This window comes from Musca domestica, unplaced genomic scaffold (assembly GCF_030504385.1).
Source record: "Musca domestica strain aabys unplaced genomic scaffold, Musca_domestica.polishedcontigs.V.1.1 35, whole genome shotgun sequence".
Lineage (NCBI taxonomy): Eukaryota > Metazoa > Arthropoda > Insecta > Diptera > Muscidae > Musca > Musca domestica.
Window position 1 is genome coordinate 7,084,077 of NW_026712315.1, and position 15,234 is coordinate 7,099,310.

At 36.0% G+C, this 15,234-nt stretch overlaps 2 protein-coding genes across 2 annotated transcripts; one reads left to right on the plus strand and one right to left on the minus strand.

Moving 5' to 3' along the window:
- Positions 1–5,149: 5,149 nt before the first annotated feature.
- LOC101888385 (sterol O-acyltransferase 1-like) lies at positions 5,150–10,127 on the minus strand. Its single transcript, XM_020039232.1, has 5 exons — positions 10,073–10,127; positions 9,095–9,578; positions 6,113–6,261; positions 5,297–6,050; positions 5,150–5,153 (listed from the first exon to the last, which is right to left on the minus strand). The coding sequence occupies exons 1-5, from the start codon at positions 10,125–10,127 to the stop codon at positions 5,150–5,152; spliced, it is 1,446 nt and encodes a 481-aa protein (XP_019894791.1).
- A 1,631-nt stretch (positions 10,128–11,758) lies between these two features.
- Positions 11,759–14,764, plus strand: LOC131803926 (succinate dehydrogenase [ubiquinone] iron-sulfur subunit, mitochondrial-like). Its single transcript, XM_059125854.1, has 4 exons — positions 11,759–11,998; positions 12,358–12,659; positions 13,848–13,982; positions 14,054–14,764. Exons 1-4 carry the CDS (start codon positions 11,936–11,938, stop codon positions 14,445–14,447), a joined length of 894 nt encoding a protein of 297 aa, XP_058981837.1. The 5' UTR covers positions 11,759–11,935; the 3' UTR covers positions 14,448–14,764.
- Positions 14,765–15,234: the final 470 nt, after the last annotated feature.

Genomic DNA, 15,234 nt, shown 5'->3' on the forward strand with positions numbered 1-15,234 from the left:
ACGCGAAATTAACATCCGATTCCATTCAGACTTGGCACATCTCAATATTTCCATCAACACTAGATCTGTTATAAAGATGGTAGATATCGGACCGTTCCTTCTGGTACCTCCCCTACAAAGGGTCTAAGTTTTGAAAAAGCAAATCGATCATAAAATCCGAAATAAGCATCCGGTTCTCCTCGTATTTCACAAATCCCATTATCTCTATTAACACAAGATCTGATGTGAAGATGAAATATATCGGTCTACTCCTTCTGGTATCTCCCCCACAAAAGGTCAAAATTTTGAATATCCATGAAGCTCATAAAACGCGAAATTAACATCCGATTCCATTCAGACTTGGCAAATCTTAATATTTCCATCAACACCATGTCTGTTATAAATATAGCAGCACCATGCTACAATAAAAAGGTAAGGTAAAGCTACCAGCTGATAAAAAATTTTTTCTTAGTGTGCCCGACTTCTGCCTATTTTGTGTATGTATTTATTGTTTTGAAAAATAAAAAAAAAAAACTATTTTCAAAACTAATGATTGGAAGACACGTAAATTGGGAGACGCGCATTAAAGTTATTCGCCGGTTTTACCATGGAATTGACTAAAAGAGCTGTCTAGATCACACATTTTTGAAAGAAAATCTAGGCATTTCATTAATTTTTCCCGCTGTTTAACCGATTTAAAAAAATTAGGAAATATATTGAATAAATGAAAACAACTTGTTGCATGCAAAGTTGACAGGAAGCGGTCATAGTCTTAGGGCTGTATTTCTGTAGTTTACGAAGTTCTACCTGCTTATTGCACCATATTCTATATATACCTCCCAATATTCGATATTTTGACGATTTTAGCGACGTTATTCACCGGAATTATTTCAAATTTCGTATTTAGAGTTCGAAATGGGAAAGGCAGTCTATAACAGAAAATTGTCTATATCTTCGTATAGGAGTCATATATCAGTATATATATATTCGGTATTTTGACGATTTTAGGTACAATATTCATCAAATCTCGTATTTGAAGCTCCCAATAGGTACTACAGCCTGTGTAGGGTCTTCGACCTGTCCAGGTCTTCGTATACTCCCGATGTAACGATTCCTTCCCATAGTCGGTATTTTTATGATTTTACCTATGTTATTCACCGGATTTTTTCAAGTTTCGTATTTGAATATTGCAATGACTTTTGACAAAAGTTGCCTATGCAGGTCCAGGCTTTTGCATAGACCCCAATATAACGGCTATATTCGGTATTTTTGTACCCTCCACCTTGGTGGGTCATTCCGTTTGTAACATCCTTAAATATTCGTCGTAGACCCCATAAAGTATATATATTCATAATCAGCATAAAATTCTAAGTCGATTTAACGATGTCCGTCTGTTGAAATCACGATACAGCCCACAGTATTTGACGTAGAGCGCCAAAATTTAGCAGAGCAATTTGCATTATGTCTAGAATGGTTGGTATTGAAAATGAGATATATCGGTCCACGTTCTGGTATAGTCCCCATGTAACGGTACCTCCCGATATTCGGTATTTTGATGATGTATGCCACATTTTTTCACGGATTTGTCTGAAAATGGGTATTTGTAGGTCATAACGGGTACCTGTGCGTGTGGCAAAACATTGCATGTATAGGTCCACGTTTTGGTATAGCCCCCATATAAAGGTACCTCCCGATATTCGGTATTTTGATTATTTTTGCCACATTTTTTCACGGATTTGTCTAAAAATTGATATTTGTGGGTCATAATGGGTCCTAGTTCGTGTGGCGAAACATTGTATGTATAGGTACACGTTTTGATATAGTCCTCATATAACGGTACCTCTCAATATTCGGTATTTTGATGATTTTTGACACATTTTTTCAAGAATTTCTCTGAAAATTGGTAGTGGTAGATCATAATAGGTTTTTGCCACATTTCTTCTAATGTTTCCTTTACCCTAAGGTGGAGGGTATTAAAAGTTTGTCCCGGCCGAACTTAATGTTTTTTACTTAGTAAGATTCTAACAGAATTTTTAACGGATTTAATTTTTTTGAAAATTTTCCAAATTTTTTCCAAATGGTGGAAGGTATTCAAAGTTCAGTCCGGCCGAACTTACCGCTTTTTTACTTGTTCTTATTTAAACTCCTCTTTTTTAAAAGCAACACACTGTCTTCTCTGAGTCTGCAGCTAACCTTACCATTTACTTTTTCGTCGTGATTAGTTTCCATTTCCTTCATTTTCGAATTTTTCTTTAGCTCAACACTTTAAACTTTACAACTTTGTATTCAAATCGGAACTAATTTCGAACTAACGCTTTGTACAAAAAATATTGAATTGCAATGTGCAAATATATATATGTTACGGAAAACATAACATGTTGGCCAAGACATTGGTAACAATTAATTAGAACAACAACAATTAAATCCAATTTTATTAATAGTTCTACAAATAATGTATGCAGTGTTATAAAGTCTAGAGTAATTATTCATTATTCTAATCTTGAAATTGTAAGGCAAACAATATTTAAAATGTATATAAATACAATTTTCAGATTCAATGTTGAGGAAATTGTTATTAATTTGAATCAAATTAATATGTGGTGTTAATGTCCGGCAAACCTGCCTGATAATAGAAAATACATTTCATTATACCCTCAGCCATATGGCTATATCATTCGATACGGCCAAAACGAGCCTCATCGAAATAATGGTTTTAGACTCTAGGTCGCTTTGGACCAAATCCGTTTTAGGACATTTGGTGTCGATTTAGCGATGTGCGTCCGTCTGCCAGGCTGGTGCGCAGAGAGTGTCTGATTTCGTTCAAACTTGGTAAATCTTAATATTATTATCAAACATATATCGAGTTCGGAGATGGGCAAGATCGGTCCACTACTTCTGGTACCTCTCCCACAAAAGAGTCAACATTTTGAATAATTATAACTCCCATAAAATGTAAAGTAAGAGTCCGATTATCTTCAAATTGCACAAATCACAATATTTTTACTCACCCATGGTCTGATATTAATGTATTGGTCCACTCCTTCTGGTATCTCCCCCACAAATGGTCAACATTTTGAATATCCATGAAGTTCATAAAACGAGAAATTAACATCCGATTCCATTCAGACTTGGCACATCTCAATATTTCCATCAACACTAGATCTGTTATAAAGATGGTAGATATCGGACCGTTCCTTCTGGTACCTCCCCTACAAAGGGTCTAAGTTTTGAAAAAGCAAATCGATCATAAAATCCGAAATAAGCATCCGGTTCTCCTCGTATTTCACAAATCCCATTATCTCTATTAACACAAGATCTGATGTGAAGATGAAATATATCGGTCTACTCCTTCTGGTATCTCCCCCACAAAAGGTCAAAATTTTGAATATCCATGAAGCTCATAAAACGCGAAATTAACATCCGATTCCATTCAGACTTGGCAAATCTTAATATTTCCATCAACACCATGTCTGTTATAAAGATGGTAGATATCGGACCATTCCTTCTGGTACCTCGCCCACATAGAGTTCAAGATTTTGAAAAATAAATCACCCAAAGAAAGCGAAATAAACATCCAACTCTCTTCAAATTACAAACACACAAATATATTTGCTAACACATGATCTGTTGTGAAGATGATATGCAGGGTGAGATAAAAAATGCACCAAAGTCACACGACATAATTTATACAATTTTTTTAAACATTATTGAATGAAAGCAAAAAAAATGTCGGAAATAGCATTAGAATAAGTTAAGATTTGTTCGAATTGATCATCTTTGGCACGAATTATGGCCTTCAAACGGCCAATTAAAACTTCACACGCTGCCCGAATGTTGCTCTGCAGTATTTTGGCCCATTCCCGGCGAAGCACTTGTTTAGGGTGATCGAAACTTTGGTATGTTTCAGTGCAAACCTTGTTTTCCAAAATACTCCAGACACAATAGTCCAACGGATTGGTATCCAGAGATTTTGGTGGCCATTGTGCGCTGCAAATTTTGTAACTATTCTGAGTGCGATGGTGCTGAGTCCTGTTGGAATGTCTAAGGTTTGCGGTCAAAATGTTTGCATGCCCAAGGCTTTAATACACCCTCCAGAATATTTTCGCGATAATATTCGGCATTTATTCTGATCAATTAATACGAGCGGAGAGCGACAATCGGCTGTTATGGCGGCCCACAACATCACAATGGCCGGCGCTTGAGTTCTGGTGGCCAACCAAAGGTGCACATTTTCAGCTGACCTCTTTGGCAAGTAAACACCATAATTTTATTTGTTTACAAACTGCCGAACAAGGAATGTTTTCTCATCGAAAAAAAAAAAAACAAATTCGGCAGTTTACCACTTTCGGCCAAGCGAAGCAACTCTTTACCTCTTTTGAGTCTATTTTCTTTCCGTTGCGGTGTAAGTTTTTGCACTTTTTGTAATTTCAATGGCTTTACCCCGAGCCCATTTTTCAATAATTGCCGAATGGATTATTGCGATATGTTCCGCTCACGAGCCATTTTTCGGCCACTGTGATGCGAGTTTCGATCAAGTCGCTTCTTTACTTTTCGAACCATTTCTGCTGATGTTGCTGTTTTCTTTTGTCCACTTCCGTGACGTCGGGCTACGCTACCAGTATCACGGTAACGAACGATGGTACGAGACTTTTTTCACATTTAAATACTGGAGTGCTCTAACGATAGCCACTTGTGGTTTTCCAGACAAATTTAAAGAAAACACACTATCACGTTTGAATTCCATCACGAATAACTTTTTTTCTGGAAAATTCTCACAAAAATGCTTTTGTACGCTTGTAAACAATATAGTGAGCTGAGTGGCTTAAAAATGACAGCAGTCTGAAGCTGGTTGCATTTTTTTTATCTCACCCTGTATACCTGCCAACCCCTCCTGGTACCTTACCCACAAAGCGTCACAATTTTTAGTTAACGATTCTCTACAACTTGTTATATCTAAATATTTCTCTCAACCAGATATAAAAAATTCATTTCTAATCGTTACAATTGGGCATTAACACCTCACATTAAAAATAATAATATTTAAATTTATCACTTAACCTTACAACTTAACAAATGTGGCAGCAAATGGTCCGACCAGCTCTCATAAGATGCTTTCGGACAATTCTCTTTTGTATAAAACTCAGCTACATAAAAAACAAAATCAAATGTATTACCTACAAAGAGAAAAAACCAAAATAAAAGATTTCCCATATTTTTTGACATCCTTTTCGTGATATGACTCAAACTGAAAGCCGAAAAAATAAATTGAATTGCCAATAATGGGAAAAATAATCTCAGTGGAATGTCAACAAAATACTCATGAGCTATGGCGGATATGACAAACACCGCCATGCCACAGGCCGCTGTGGAACCCTTGAATACATACAAATAGCAATCCTTAAAAATATACTCATACAACCAATCACCGACCAAAATATTCCATTTGCGAAAATATTCAAATATATCGCCCGATGTCCACCAGTCCCGGTAGAACATGCGATCACCGAAACGTAACAATTCAGCGGTGAGATTTGACCAGGAATGCAGCAGAAAATAAAAACCACTTAGCAGCATTAGCATAGAGGTCATTTGCAGTTGAAAAACAGTGCGAACTAGCAATGACGCATTCAGTTGCATTTTGCCGAAATTTTCCAAGCCTGGTTTCAGATGATTTTCCATAAGACAGGCAAACAAAAACACATGTGCCACACATTCCACAAAACGGGCGGCCACAAACCCCCAACGAATGCAGGAGGTTCGGGGATAATTATCACGATACAGGAAAGTTGGGACAAACAGATAATACAAATATTTACTAAACGGTGGCATTGTCGGAGAATTGTCTGCAGTATCATCGCTCTTCAATTTACCCTGCATAGCACGTCCGCAAATTGTCCGCACAAAGGCATGTTGTTTCATTACCAGTCTCAGGGTTTCCATTAGGAGTGCTGCTGCCGAAGCATATTTAATGTCCAATTTAAAGCAAAATTTTGCCGGAAGATATAAACACATGACAACGCCAAGGATATATCCCATAAGCCACAAGTAAGACCATATGGTTCGTAATTTTTCTAAAATCAAGAAGGAAAATATTTAAATAATGATATTAAATTTGAGTGTTTTGGTAACTTACCTTGTTGATGAAGTTTTGATCGCACATTGGACCAGATTTTCAAAGCATAATATACACTGCAAGTGTAAGCATTCAAAATCAGCCACACGCCAAGTGCATAGTGAATATTTGCAAAACCAGTTTGAAATATACCAGCTCCCAAGGTGATCCTTGAAAGAAAATAAAAATATTTTAATTAATTGAATGTATTTGTAGATCTCGCTTGGAGTCTTGTGACGAAAGTCAAGGTGATTTAAAAAAAAATTGAAATGAAACCCATAAACACGTACAAAAGCACTGACGAACTTTGAATGCCCTCCGCAATTTGGAAGGAATTTGGAAATTTTCCAAAAAAAAAAAACCAGTAAAGAAAGTCATAAGGTCGGGTGGGGCCGACTTTATGATACCCTACACCACTTTACTAATTTAGTAGAGCTCCGCATAACAATCAAAAGTTTTATGGGAGAATTCAATCATACACGCTGTGATTATAATTATAATTTAAAGTTCAAAAGACTAAATATGCCGAAGCATTTGTATCTTTTAAATTCGGACTTGTATTGCCCATTTGGTGCAAAATTAATTTGAAATCGGATAAAGATATATATGGGAGCTATATCCAAAGCTAAACCGATCTCGATAAAATTTGGCAAAGATATTTCTGAGCTGTATTTGATAGATTTCCCTGACATTTGACATACTAGCTTCTAGGCTCAATTCGGTCGTATGTGCCAAATTCCATCCCATTTGGACAAATATTAGACGTTTGGTGCACAATAAAAGGTAAATCGGACGAAGTTATATATTGGAGCTATATCCAAATCTGAACCGATCTCGATAAAATTTAGCAAAGGTATTTCTGATCTGTATTTGATAGATTTTCCCAAATATTGTTGTTACAGAGTGCATATTATGGCTGCGGAGGACAAAAATAACAAATCGGATGAACAATATATATGGGAGCTATAGTTATATCTGAACCGATTTCGATCAAATTTGGTATACTTATTTTCAGGCCTAATTTGGTTCTTTGTGCAAAATTCCATATTATTCGGGCTGATATTACACGTTTGGTGCACAATAAAATGCATATCGGACGAAGATATATATGAGAGCTATATCTTAATTTTGACCGATTATCTCCAATTTCAATAGTGTTCGTCCTTGGGCCAAACAAATGATTTGTGTAAAATTTCATCTGGATAGGGCAATAAATGCGAACTGTACTTTGTTTACAAAAATACATGGACATGCATAAATCGACTCAGAATGTGATTCTATGCAGATCATCAAAAGGAACTATGGGTCTATCTCGTTTCCTTTTGCCTGTTACAAACAAATGCACAAAGACATAATACCCTGACCACCTTGTGGTGTAGGGTATAATAAAATCCATTAAAATTTCTGTTAAAATCTTAAAAATGTCGAATATAGCCGTTATATTAGGGTCTATACGAAGACGTGGACCTGCATAGGCAACTTTTGTCATAAGCCATTACAATATTCAAATGCGAAATTTGAAAAATCAATCCGGTGTAGCTAAAATCATCAAAATACCGAATATGGGGTGATACTGATATATGGGGCCTATACGAAGACCTGGATAGAGAAATTTCTATCACAGGCTTTAGTAGCTATTAGGAACTTCAAATACGAAATTAAAAACGATTTCAATGAATATTGTACCTAAAATCGTCAAAATACCGAATATAGGGAGGTATTGATATATGGTGGCTATACGACAATCTAGACCGGCATAGACAATTTCCTGTCATAGGCTATAGTTTCCATTACGAACTCTAAATACGAATTTGAAAAAATGGTGAATAATATAGCTAAAATCATCAAAATACCGAATATAGAGCGGTACCGTTATATCGGGTCTATACGAATACCTGGGCCTGCATAGAACATATTCTGTCACAGGCTGTAGTACCTATTAGGACCCTCAAATACCAACTTTGAAAATACTCCGGTGAATAATGTCGCTAAAATCATCAAAATACCGAACAGAAGACGTGGGCCTGCATACACAATTTTTTGTTATAGGCTGTAATACCCTTTACTTTATGTGGGTTATACGACCTATATAGGCATTTCTCTTTCAGATGGTAAATCGCTTAGAAAGAACTTCTAGTATAGATTTTTAGAAAAATGCAGCTAAAATCATCAAAACACCGAATATAGGGAGGTACCGGGGGATAAACGATTTTGGCCAAAAGTGCCAAACCCAAAGAGTCAAGAGACAAAAAGCATATCAACTAGCAGTTAATTACTGCAGTTCTTATGTTGATGGAGATCCGCTCAAACTCACTTATTGGGAGTTACAGGTTATCAGAACGAACCTGAAGTTTTTAACAAATTTCGGGAGGAACAATTCCGACACATCTTTAAGGGAACTTCCGATAAGTAGAAACAGAACAGCAGTGAAACCTATCGGGGCCGCCAAAAAGACGACGATTTTGGAAAGCTCCCGCTTAAATGAAAAGGTGGCTTCGAAGGAGACAGAACCCTAGCAGTCTATTAAGAAGGCTGCTATGGCTTCAGATCAGGAGATACCGCCCTTCAATTCGGTAGAAAGCAGGGCCTCTAAGATGAAGTCGGCCATGACGAGCGGGCAGAGAAACGCACTGTCTGCAGAAGCCCCAACTTCGTAATTTAAGGTTTAGTTGTCTCAGGGGAAAGTTTAACTTTCAAAAAAAAAAAAATAATAATAATAATAAAATAAATAAAATTCAATAACGTTTTTAAAATTAGCCGATTCGACAATGAATACAAATTTCTCATGGGGGAGGTTATAAAGGTCTTCTGAAGCCGATTATTTTTACCAAATAAAAATCCCCCTATGTACTTAGCCCTTGATGTATTACGGCCTTTTATTCCTTATCCAATTCTATTCTCTTGTTTTATTTTATTTTGAATATATTTTCGAAACTTTACATAAACGACGTTCTTCTTAACCCAGATCCTCCAATTGTATAAAGTTACCATTCAATTACTCACCTGCCACTTGTCAAATATTCCAAAAGTACATTTTGCATCAGGTAGAAAACAAAACCCACTATGAAAATGTTATAAATCGTGCGGATATGACCAACTTGCATGAGCGTTGTCAAATATGATTCGCGACATTGGAAAACTTTTTCCGGATTTTTTTTTAGAAATTGTTTGTGGGATTTTTGCTGCCCCTCCTTCGACATATCACTATTTTGATTAGCTTCTTTACGCCTTCTATCACTGTAGCGCTCTTCGTAGGAATCTTTGTTGTTTTCGTGAAATGATACAATGGGATTTGAACTATTTATGGTTGTAATAGGACTTTGAAATTCACGAATTTGTAATTCATGCTGCCGCAGGTCCTTTTCCAGATCATTTACTATATCGGACATTCGTTGCTGAACCTCATGCAATAGATTCGAATGGAATGCCTCCAATTTGTGGCGTACCAAATGCAATTCTGCTTCATAATTACGCGGGGGAACAGTACCTGAAATTAGACGATGAAGTTAAAACGTTGGAATTTATTAATAAAAAAAAAACATTATTACATTCTATGTATACTTTTTTGTAATTGATAAAAAATTAGTCTGGATAATTGCTTAAATCGTATTGATCTATATTTTAAATACTCGTAAAAAACCAGATAATAAATAAACATCAAAAGCTAATTCGGAGTGTTCAAAAACACAAGGTTCATATTAAGAGTGAAAGGTATAATGATCTCCGGAATGTCAATAAATCTTTTCCAATCAATAGGACGCGGCTACATTTCCAGAAATATTTTCACAGTAAACTCTATCGAGAGGGAAAGGCTATTTTTACTCGTTATATTTCCTTTACCAGACACTGATTGGTCAAATTAAACTATTTTAACACAAGTGTTGCATTTTAAATTTAAAATATTTAAAATATAACTTAGAGCAAGCCACTGTACTGTCAAATCATTAATTGTTATGCCATTGAACTCGTTCTTTAGCTTACCGTTTTGTATAGATTGTTCTGAGGAAATCCCATTTCGTTCAGAATTTGCCACCATTTTTTTAACCTTTTTTTTTTGTATTTTCGAATTTATTTCATTTGAAATGCAAATGGAACGAAATAAAGTGTGTTGTGTTTCTTCTAATTATTTTGTACTTCCACTTTCAAACTCAATTTGAGACTGGCCGATTGTTTGGGATGTTCTTAATGTTTTGTTTTAAAACTTCATTGACCCAATGCCCCATATAATTCGAATCCTGTCTATCCAGTTGTGATCGAAAACAAGTCAAGCGTTATTTTGTAATAAAGTGCAAATAAACTTATTAGCAATTTAATAAACAATAAATATATTATATAAATCAAACAAAAACATAAAGAATGTTGACCTGAAATCGGGATTTGAAAAAAGGAAGAGTTAATAATAAAATTAAATTGAATAAATCTTTTGTGTCTCTTACCATCCCGACGTCAAGGAAGTAGAGGGAAGAAAACAGCGACATCAGCATAAATGGTTCGAAAAGTAAAGAAGCGGCTTGATCGAAACCCGCGTCGCAGTGCCGAAAAATGGCTCGTGAGCTGAAAAAATTACATGAAATTGAAAAATGAACTCGGGGTTAAGCCATTGAAATTCCAAAAAGTGCAAGAACATACAAAACATTCGTTGTCCAGCAGTTTATAAACAAACAAAATGATCGTGTTTACTTGCCAAAGAGGTCAGCTGAAAATGTACACCATCGGTTGTTCATCAGAACTCAAGCGCCGACCATGGTGATGGTGTGGGCCGCCATTACAGCCGATGGTCGCTCTCCGCTCATATTAATCGACCGTGGCATCAGAATAAATGCAGAATATTATCGCGAAAATATTCTGAAGGGCGTATTAAAGCCTTGGGCACGCAAACATTTCGGCCGCAGACCTTGGACATTTCAACAGGACTCAGCACCATCGCATTCAGCACACGCCACCCAAGAATGGTTACAAAATGAGGTTCCTCGCTTCATTTCACAATGGCCACCAAAATCTCCGGTCTTTTGAAGTTATTGACCGTCTTCAAACGGAACTAGCTATGATTTGGTAATTGAGGTTCCATTTGTATAGCCTCCAAAATAAAATGGGGCATATATCATGTTTATCATTCCATTTTCCAAACCTCGCCACATTAGTCGACGAATCCCACTTTTCATCGAGCTGAAGCTATTAAGTATTCGGTTTCTCAGTGAGTAATTAATCTCCTTGCAAAAAATATTCAATGTAGGTCCACAATTAGATATATGATTATACCTACAGAATATTGATAATTTCAAGGTTTAGGTATTCCGAAGCTTTATGTGACCACTTTCAACAAAGTTGGCTGAAATTTAAAAAGTCCCCATGTATTGACAGTGTAGATCAAATATAAAGAACATTAATCGATATTTTAACTACCCAGTGACTGGTCCATCTTCTCCCACGCACAATATTAGTTCTGCTCTATTCACGAATTGTCTTTTTCGAAACCTTGAGCCCTTTCCATTTCTATTAAAATATTTAAAAAATTATTTTGTCCATTGAAAATCGGCTTCATTTAACACAAACCAATTGCCGCATTTCAATTAGGTCGCACTGATTTTCGCATCTGGCAACGCTCTTACTCTATTTTGACAGGCATCAGCTGGAGAACATTGAGAGCGCATGTTTCTTTTTTGTCAGTCTGCTGCGAGAGTTTCTCAATAAACAAGTCAAAAAGTTCCGCAGGGGGAACATTTCAGATAAAAGGAATTCTTTTATTTTTGCCGATTTCAAATTGCAAACGCAGTGACGTTTCAATTTTTTTGTATTGATTACAAATATTAAGTGTTACAGGTGCCCCATCGTTATTGAGACAAGATGTTGGTGAACGAAGCCCGTTTAATGTTGAGCCGTACTGGTGCTGTGGCCGCACGTCAGCAGGTATGGCAGAAACACGGCTAATTTCCAAATGATTTGTGGCGGTGGGGGTATTATGATTGCCCACCCAGCCATAGAACAATGTGTCTTACATAAGTGGGAAAATGATAAAGTTGTGAAAAAGAGTTTCATAATTTTCTCTGCCAATAGAAGAAAAAGAATGAAGCTGGTCGTGAAAAGTAAATTTCTACCACAAGATATTGGCTAATAAATGTGTGTTATGTAAACCATAAGCGCAGCAAATTTTTCGAAAATTCGCGTGCCTCACGAGGCAAAATTTTCCATTGCATATATTATTGAGTGTAATTGTTTTGTTTATGCAGTGTAAATGCTAATGTGTGTTTTTTCACGTATTTTTGCAGTTGCGTTCCCTCACCTCGGGCAGCCAACAAAATAACCAGCAGGCTGAAGCTAAATCGGCACCTGAACCCCAAATCAAAACTTTCCAAATCTATCGCTGGAATCCCGACAATGCTGGCGAAAAGCCCTACATGCAAACCTATCAGGTTAATTTGCGTGAATGCGGTCCCATGGTCTTGGATGCCTTGATCAAAATCAAAAATGAAATGGATCCCACATTGACTTTCCGTCGCTCATGTCGTGAGGGTATTTGTGGTTCATGTGCCATGAACATTGCTGGTACCAATACATTGGCTTGCATCAGGTAAGAAAAGTGACGGTGACATTAGAAATGAAAATTGTTTCTTTTTCTCACATCAGGGCATTAAACCAATGTAGCTAGTTATGGAAGTTTGGTTTTCAGAACGATCCCATGCTGTGAGGGCACTAATTTATGGGCAATGTAAAGAAGGGTTCGATCTTTTAGAACTGGTTTGGTTAAGTCTTGTCTTGTAGAAACAGGTAGAAATGCGTTCGATTGGAATTGGTTATATTTGGGAGATCCAACATTTTATGAAGTTGCTGCTAAAACTATTTATTGTGATATTGAAGAGACATATCGCTGTCTACACACACCATGAAAGAAGACCATGAAAGGGCATAGCATTTTAAAAATATAGATTAAGAACGTAGATAAAAGCAGCATTATTGTTGTTATTTGATAAAGAAAGGCAACTTTTTGGAGCATAGGAATGTCAAGTTCGGCAAGTAGCGATGATGATTATCAGGTGATTAGAAAGTAAATAATAATATTAAATAATTTCTTTTTTATAGTTTTGTTTATTATCAGACAAGTTTTTAAACAGCATCCAAACAGTACTGTAAATGTCTTAGGTTCCCTTCTGCGAAATGTGAAAACGGACAAAGAAAGTTCTTGAAAATCATGCAAAGAATTTATTAATAAAAAAATCAACAAGGGAAATTCTTTATCGTTCCGAATTTGACACATCGTTTAAAATTTTGCGGACTTCGAACAAGTTCTATTAATGGGTAAAATTTGTGAGATATCGTCAATATTTATATCAAGCACATCATCATATTTGCGTTATTTAGGTTAAGTCAGAATATTGGCTGTAACTCTTAATCCCACATAAACGACAACTTTTAAGAAATATCGGGTTTAGCCAACAATTTAAGTGAAATATCAACTTCATATTGTGTGAAGGATAATATTTTTGGACTACATTGGTCGACCACAAATTTTCCCAATGTCATTATTTTCAGTTAAAAAAAGAGGTCCGTTGAAAGGCTGACAATAGCGAACCATTAACCATGATATGATGATAATAAAACATATACACTACTTATTTATTAGCTACAAAAAAGGGAGTAAGATTTTTAAAACTGGTCTTAGTTTGGAAAAGATGTACAATGTCCAGGGCTGAGAATATTAACCTGTCGACTAAACGGACTGATTTTTTTTTTTATATTTCATTTATTTATTTCTTTACAGCAAAATTGATACCAATACATCGAAACCCTTGAAGGTTTATCCTTTGCCTCACATGTATGTTGTACGTGATTTGGTACCCGATATGAATCATTTCTATGAACAATACAGATCCATTCAACCCTGGTTGCAACGCAAGTAAGTTACTCCTAACAAAATCTATTTCAATTCCACTACAAGTCAATAAAAATCCGCCTTCCTTTTTTTAGAAACGAAGCCAGCGAGAAGAAGGGTAAGGCCCAATATTTGCAATCCGTTGAAGATCGTTCCAAATTGGACGGTTTGTATGAATGTATTTTGTGTGCCTGTTGCTCGACCTCATGCCCATCATACTGGTGGAATGCCGAAAAATACTTGGGCCCAGCTGTCCTCATGCAAGCCTACCGTTGGATCATAGATTCCCGTGATGAAAGCACACACGAACGTTTGGACAAACTCAAGGATCCCTTCAGTGTGTACCGTTGCCACACCATCATGAACTGCACACGCACCTGTCCCAAGGGTTTGAATCCAGGTCGTGCTATTGCCGAAATCAAGAAACTCTTGTCCGGTATGGCCAAGAAACCAGAACCCAAATTGGATACTGCTGCTTTGCACAAGTAAACGATTTGAGAAGAACGAACAACAACTATTATTATAGTGATTAATTATCGCTTTATAAATCCAAGTTTCCTGATATTCTCTTTGTACTTATAAAGTCGATCTGATATTTCTTTCCAAACTATAATTTATTGCAAAACACCAAACTTGTATTGAGATAGTTTTTGGCTATTCTTCATTTCAATGCTGTGCTCCTATTGTCATATTTTTGTCCTTAACTAAAACTTGAAGAGGTTGCTGTGTTGCTCCAACTGTCACCACCACTACCACCTTTTCTCTTTTTTAAGAATTATAAAGTTTTGAATCTATTTCTCAAGTTATCTTGTGTTTGTTTTATTTATTTTTGTTATTGAATTGAAATATTTTACAACTTTGACCAGACAAGAATACCACAAATTGAAAAGTATGTATTCTAATACATATTTAAGAAGCATAGAGTTTTTGGTGCAAAAGTTTGTAATAAACATGTAGTGAACTATCGTATATATTAAACAACATACTTACAGTATATAATGAAATAAATGCATAAACAAAATAACAGAGGTTTCTTTTTATTTCACATACAGGTATCTGTATTTTAAACCACAATATATAAAAAAAATTGTAAAAAACCATGTAACATATAGTTTGAAAATATTCTTTTTAAAAGTTCTAACGTTCAAAACTGTGCGCCGCAAAGTATGCTAAGAAATATAGCACTTAACATATTTACCCTACGTTTACACTGAAGGCATTTATTATAATGAGTGCTAAGGATAGCTCCATTTCGGTGCTATTTTAGTGGTGAAAG

Excerpts from the sequence above, each read along its gene's own strand:
- LOC101888385 (XM_020039232.1), bottom strand. The coding sequence starts at position 10,127 with ATGGTGGCAAATTCTGAACGAAATGGGATTTCCTCAGAACAATCTATA. Across the intron at positions 9,579-10,072 it reads AGAACAATCTATACAAAACG|GTACTGTTCCCCCGCGTAAT; the intron begins GTAAGCTAAAGA and ends GTCTAATTTCAG. Across the intron at positions 6,051-6,112 it reads ATCAAAACTTCATCAACAAG|AAAAATTACGAACCATATGG; the intron begins GTAAGTTACCAA and ends TCTTGATTTTAG.
- LOC131803926 (XM_059125854.1), top strand. The coding sequence starts at position 11,936 with ATGTTGGTGAACGAAGCCCGTTTAATGTTGAGCCGTACTGGTGCTGTG. Across the intron at positions 11,999-12,357 it reads CTGTGGCCGCACGTCAGCAG|TTGCGTTCCCTCACCTCGGG; the intron begins GTATGGCAGAAA and ends GTATTTTTGCAG. Across the intron at positions 12,660-13,847 it reads AATACATTGGCTTGCATCAG|CAAAATTGATACCAATACAT; the intron begins GTAAGAAAAGTG and ends ATTTCTTTACAG.